General features: G+C 28.3%; 1 protein-coding gene across 2 annotated transcripts; it reads left to right on the forward strand.

The window, feature by feature from the left end:
- The first annotated feature begins 2350 nt into the window (after positions 1-2350).
- Positions 2351-4819, forward strand: LOC145181327 (uncharacterized). 2 transcript variants are annotated; one of them, XM_090070607.1, is made up of 3 exons: positions 2351-2421; positions 2756-4169; positions 4256-4819. In XM_090070607.1, the coding sequence occupies exons 2-3, from the start codon at positions 3188-3190 to the stop codon at positions 4513-4515; spliced, it is 1242 nt and encodes a 413-aa protein (XP_089926733.1). In that variant the 5' UTR covers positions 2351-2421; positions 2756-3187; the 3' UTR covers positions 4516-4819. The 2 variants fall into 2 exon arrangements, with proteins under 2 accessions (XP_089926733.1, XP_089926734.1); XM_090070608.1 differs by having other exon boundaries at positions 2364-4169; positions 4367-4819.
- The last annotated feature ends 1640 nt before the right edge of the window (positions 4820-6459 follow it).

Here is a 6459-nt window from a genome sequence, read left to right on the forward strand (position 1 = left end):
TGATGTTTTCTAAAAGTAAAAATTGTTTAAAGTTTTAGCTTTAATTTTTAAAGAAATAATAACTTTTGCTTTAAATAATTTATATTTAAGCGAATTATTTGAAAAAAATCTATAAAATAATGCGTATTTTAAAAGTTATTATTACTAAAATTAATAACTCATTTTCTCCCAGCTTTTAAAATGGGAGATAGAAGAAAATAGTTCTTACCTCGCGTTTTGCGTAAAATAGATGAACTTGAGCAGTCCGCACAGATTAAAATAAAAATTGTGGTATTTTATTTGCGTATAGTTGTTGAATCACTATAAAAAATTTAAAGTCAAATGTAATGGTGGTTCAAAAGTTATTCAAGAGTCAATATGACACCAAAACTAAGTAAATAAGTTAAAACCCACAGTCTGTAAAATAGACGATTCTGGACAATCCCGACAGAATTAAATAAAAATATTTTGGCAATTTATTTTTTCATAGTTGGTAAATCAATATGGAAAATTTCAAGTCAAATGTAATAACGGTTCAAGAGTTATTCAAGAGTCAATATGACACCAAAACTAAGCAAATAATTAAAACCCTCAGCCTGTAAAATAGACGATTCTAGGCAATGCCAACTGAATTAAAAATTTTTTTTTTGTTGGTATTTTGTTGTTTTATAGTTGTTGAATCATTATGGAAAATATCAAGTCAAATGTAATAACGGTTCAAAAGTTATTCAAAAGTCAATATGATCCAAAAATACTCTCTTTTTCACTGCCATAACATTGCAAATTTTCCATACTTAAGCCTTTCGTCAAAAAATCATCAATTTTTGCACTACAAAAAATTCAATAACTTTAGGTCCGCTTAACTTCAAAGGCCGAATGACCCCACATTTTTTAAGTCAAGTCAAGCTCTATACAATGATATAAATTATATATGTTTATTTGAATTATAAAAAAATCGTCCGGAATGGCTACCTTTGCATTGCGCTTCAAAAGATTAAGTTATGGCAGAAGTTTTGCCAGAGTGAAGTTTTTGATAAAGTTGATATTTTTAAGTAAAAAAGGACAAGAAAACGCGAATTATCAGCTGAAACACGATCGGCAATATTTATGTTGTGACAAGAAAAGTTTCAATGGAACAAATTTTAAAAATATCTAAAATTTATACTTCAACGGTATTGAATTCAATGGTAGGACTTGATGGTAGAACAAAATAGCAAAAAAAGATTCCAAAATTTTGATGAGAAGAGAAGAGTATTTGTTCGAAGAAAAGTTGGTGAATAGATGATGAAACAGTGTGTTGTGTTCACTGTAAAGCATAGCGGAGGCAGTGTCATGGTGTGGGTTTGTTTAGATGGTAATAATACTGGTAAAATATTGTTAAAGTAGACGAAATAATTACAAGAAAAATATATAATGGAGTTTTATAAACAATTTTTGAGAACCATACATTTTTCGTTCTTTCGTAATGAAAATAATGACCAAAAGGATTCGTCAAATATTTTCGAAATTGTTTAAGGGAATTTGAAAATGACAAGATCATTGAAAAAATGACTTATTGTTAAAAAGACATGTGACAAAAATACAAAAGTGTGTGGCGAAAAATAGACATTCAAAAATTGGAAAGTTTTTATGCAAAATACCACGATTATATTTTAAAGTAGGGAGTTTTGTCACGTGACATTTTATCGCGGAAAAAAATATATCGAACGTTTTTGAAAAACTTCGTCCAAAAAACGCAACAAATGATTTTATGTAGGTGTCGAAGAATGAAAACCCATCCATGAAAATAAATAGTATATACGTATATAGAGATGTTATTTTTTTTAGAAAAGTTTGCACTACAATAATATTTTTGAGGACATCGTTTTGCTTTAGAATTGATAAAGTTATTTAACTTTAAATGTTTCAGTTTTGTTTATATACAAGTAAATTAAGCTAATTCTTTCGTCCCCACATAAAAATAGATTCTGCAACTATTTATTTATTATGTCAATCAGTTTTTTTGTTTGTTTTTGGTAGTCTAATAGGGTGGGTTTTTTGTTTTCTAAGTGGACATTTTATAAATTTCCCCCGTCCACAGTGGGCCAGGTGGTGGACAAAACCTCAAAAATGAAAGTTTTTTATTTCAAAAATCATATTATAAAACATAATCGCAATACTCTACTGACTAATTAAAACATTTGTTTGAGTTTAATAGTATCTTTCAAAACCACAAAAATCAATTGCGGTTCCATGTATAATAATTTTATTTATTTTTTTAAAAAAGCGCGAGTTTTTTTAAGTTTTGTGTATATCTTTTGTTAACAGTAACTTTAAAAAAAATACGTGTATGCGCAATTAGTTTGTTTATTTTAACTATTAAATTGTATAGCTTTATGAAAAAAATAAATAGAAAAAATCATTGTTTATAAAACATTTGTAAACTGGCTTTATTATAACAAGGTAAGTTTATAACATTTAATACTTTTATTTCGTACAAAAAGTGTCAGATAAGTTAGGGAACCTACGAGAACCTATATCGAGTGCTTGAGCTAGTAAATGCTACATGTCTATAACCTATTAGAACTGTATACATCGCCCATTATTTCCCATTTTGAGTTTATTTGATACTTTAAAAATACGAGTTTCAAATCGTATTATTCGCTTGAAATCGAAATACTTATTTGAAACGTCATGTTTTTTATTCAACCAAACAATAACAGATGTTATTTTTCTCCAATACAATTCAATGCACATTGTACTGTTTGAATAATACTTTTTTTGTTTTTTACTTTAGTTATAATATGAAAATTGGTGAGATTCACACACTTATAAGACAAAACAAACTACTTCCTAATGATAAATCATTTTTTTCATCAGTATTAACTCTCCTATCTTCAGTAGATATTACACTAAACGATTGTGAGTGTAAAAACTTTATAAAAGTATATCGTAAAAAGTGGAAAAAAGCAATGAAAAATGGTTAGCTCAAGATTTTCAGTTTACGTACATTACGCTAAATTCTACAGTTAATGACGTTGGAAGACCTTGTTGCTCTTTTAAAAACTCATGCAACAAAACAAAAAAGAGAAAGCTTAACAATGTTATTAACAGTTTATCTGGCTCTGAATTACTTCATGCAACAAAATTAAAATTTAGAAATGAGTTTAAGTACGAGACTGCTAGAAAAATTGCCGAAATTTCTGATGAAAAACCAGTTAAAAATCTTATGAAGTACACACCGGACGAAGGTCTAGCATTGGTTGTTGATGGTGGTTTATCAAAATCAACATACCAGCTTTTACGAAATGGCGCAGAAGAAAAAGGCTGCCACATTTATCCTTCATATAATGATATACGGTTTTCAAAATCTAAATGTTATCCCAAAAATGTTTATGTAGATGAGTATGCCGTAAACATACCGCTAAAAGACCTTCTTATGCACACTCTTGAAAGACTGTGTGACGTACAAGCTCCTGTGCTAATAACAATGTTAGAAGAACTAACTAAACTGACATTTAGATGCAAAGCTGGGTTTGATGGTGCTACAGGGCAAAGCGTTTACAAGCAGGTTAGCCATAATGAAACCATTGAACGAAATCTAAAAAATGAAGAGTGCTTATTTATGACTTGCATAGTACCATTAGAACTCAGCGGATTTTATAAAAATAAAAACGTAGTAGTGTGGAGAAACGAAAAGCCGTCATCAACTGCATATTGTCGACCCGTTAGATTTTCTTTTCAAAAGGAAACTAAGAATGTTGTGGAAGAAGAAAAAAAAACTATTGATTCCGAAATTGAGAACTGTGATGTTATTAACATTACTTTTGCTGGGAAAGAGTTAGCTGTAAAATGTTTTATTGAGCTGACCATGGTAGATGGTAAAATTCAAACAATTTTATCAACTATGACAAACTCGACACAGTGTTGTCCAGTTTGTGGTTTATCTCCAAAAAACATGAATAACTTGGAGAAAGTTATGAATTTAGACACCAATAATTTAGAGTTTAAATATGGTTTATCTAGTTTACACGCTTGGATAAACTTTTTTGAACTAATACTTCATGTTGGATATAAAAAGGAAACCGGAAAATGGCAGGCTAGAGCCGTAGCTGATAAATTAGCGGTAGAGCAAGTAAAGTGCCGAATTCAGACCGATTTTATGAACCAATTAGGATTGGTTGTGGATTTTCCGAAAAGTGGAGGTTCGGGTAAGTCAAATTTTGTATTATATAAAATATATATTATATATCCATATAATATATTAAATGTAAGATATAATTTTCTAATTTTTAAGGTACTAGTAACGACGGAAATACTTCCCGCAGAGCTTTTGCCAACTATAAATTAACCGCCGAGATATTAAAAGTTGATGAAACTCTTATATATTATTTTTATATTATTTTAGTCACTTTGTCATCAGGATATGAAATAGATACTATAAAGTTTAAAGTTTTTTGCATAACCGCTCTAAAACTTTATATATCCAATTATTCATGGTACTACATGTCACAATCTGTCCACAAAATTTTGGTTCATGGTCATGCTATAATTTAAAGACAATTTCTACCAATTGGAATAATGTCTGAAGATGCCCTTGAGGCGCGAAATAAAGACTTCAAGAACTTTCGGGAACATTTTAGCAGAAAGACTTCAAGAAAAGATACAAACCAAGATTTGATTATTAGGCTTCTTGTATCCAGTGATCCCGTTATAACATCTCTTAGAAAACTAAAGTTAAATAACAATCAAAGTTTGCATAAATTTCCCAGTGAAGTTCTAGAGTTGTTGAAAGAATCAGCTCCGTAATTGAATGGTTTGTAATATATAAATTAGTACAAGCTTTGTTTTCTTTTTCCTACAAGTAGCCTTTTTTCTATATTGTATAAAAAAACTTAAAATAATGTTATTCAGAATTTGGGGGTAATAGATTTAAAAATTAAAAAATGTAATTCTTTAGACTAGAATTTTACTAATTACTACCATAATTAATCTATAGAATTTATATTTCATCATAAAATATAATTAAAACCTCATAAGCATTTTATTAGAACTTAAATATAAAAAATTACAAACCCGCGTTTTTTAAAGTTTTTTCTATTATTTTCAGTATATTCAATAATTTAACTAAAATTTATAGTAATAGCGAATATTTTTTATTATAATGTGTTTATTTAGACATTTAAAGGACTTTAATAAAAAAAAAAATTATCAAAATAATTTTGTCCACCATAAGTCTAATATCCGGCCCACTGTGCCGTCTTTAGATATTTTATTGTTAACGCAACTTTTTACGCAAGAAAAAAAAAAGATAAAGTTTTTTTTTTTTCGGTGCCAAAAGTTTAACGAGAAACTTTACGGAAATATTTTATAAAATGTATATGAATTGAAAATATTAAAACACGAATATCTTTGGAACTAAATAAGCTACGGAAGTGGTTAAAACCATTTTGAAAATAAAATATATTAAGGAATCCAATGCATTTTAAATAAAAAAGATTTATATTGGCTATAAAAATTGCCTAAGCTCCCTATTTAAAGCAGTTTTTAAGAATATTTTCTCGATTTTCATCTACGTATCTTAGCAACATAACACAAAGTTAAAACTAAATAATATCTACAATGGAGAACAACAGTTTAAATAAGTTATTTCATTTCCTAATATTCGAATGGAATTCGAAACTAAATAATGTATGTTTAATTAAATCAAGTTAAGGAAATGGCACATATTGAAAATGACATTCATTGCCATCGTCATGGAAAAAGTCAGTCCAAGAATAGAAGATCAAATATATTTTAAATAAGCACAAGGTTTTTAACAGAAATGAAATTAATGGAACATCTAACTGTTTTTCAACTCTGAAAGACCACAAAGAGAATTTTATAAACAACCCAAGAGTTCGATTACTAAATTCTGAGAAAAATGAAGCTGGAAGAATCAGTAAAAGTATACTATCAAAAATAAAATATGGTGTCAAATATTTACTTACTCCAACCAATTAAAATGAAATCAAAATCCTGCAAATTGGTTAAAGAGAATTACTGAAAAACTCCTTTATAAGTTTCGTATTTTGACACCAATGATTTCTATCTATTAATGAAAAATCTCTTAACGATACAGTTAGCTTCGCCAAGCGATGCGTAGTAACTAATAATTAGAATAATGTAATTATCAAACACGCAAGAAAATCTTAGCTCTTCAATAATAGACGAAGTTGGGTAAAAAGGAAATGTTTGTTTGATGCTACTTTGGCAACTTTTGACGGCGCACAGTGAGTCAGAAAGGTAAAAAAAAACGGCGAAATTTATATAACCATCAAATGTAAACATGTGATACATCTATACTAGTACTTTTGGGTCAGAAAATCTAAATTTGTAAAAAAAATTATAAAACCATGTCTTTTAGTTATCTTTTGCCTCAAAATTATTAATTTAATATCTTAAAAATACCTAAAAAAATCAAATCTTAATTATTCATATCTTAAATATTCATATCTGAAA

The sequence above is a fragment of the Hydra viridissima genome, unplaced genomic scaffold (assembly GCF_058129835.1).
Source record: "Hydra viridissima isolate aposymbiotic clone 2 unplaced genomic scaffold, HvirCarnegie_v1 scaffold_13, whole genome shotgun sequence".
In the NCBI taxonomy this organism is placed as follows: Eukaryota; Metazoa; Cnidaria; class Hydrozoa; order Anthoathecata; family Hydridae; genus Hydra; species Hydra viridissima.

Bases quoted from the DNA above. Each gene is read 5' to 3' on its own strand.
- LOC145181327 (XM_090070607.1), top strand. From the start codon at position 3,188: ATGAAGTACACACCGGACGAAGGTCTAGCATTGGTTGTTGATGGTGGT. The intron at 4,170-4,255 runs GTAAGTCAAATT...CTAATTTTTAAG, and splicing joins TCCGAAAAGTGGAGGTTCGG to GTACTAGTAACGACGGAAAT.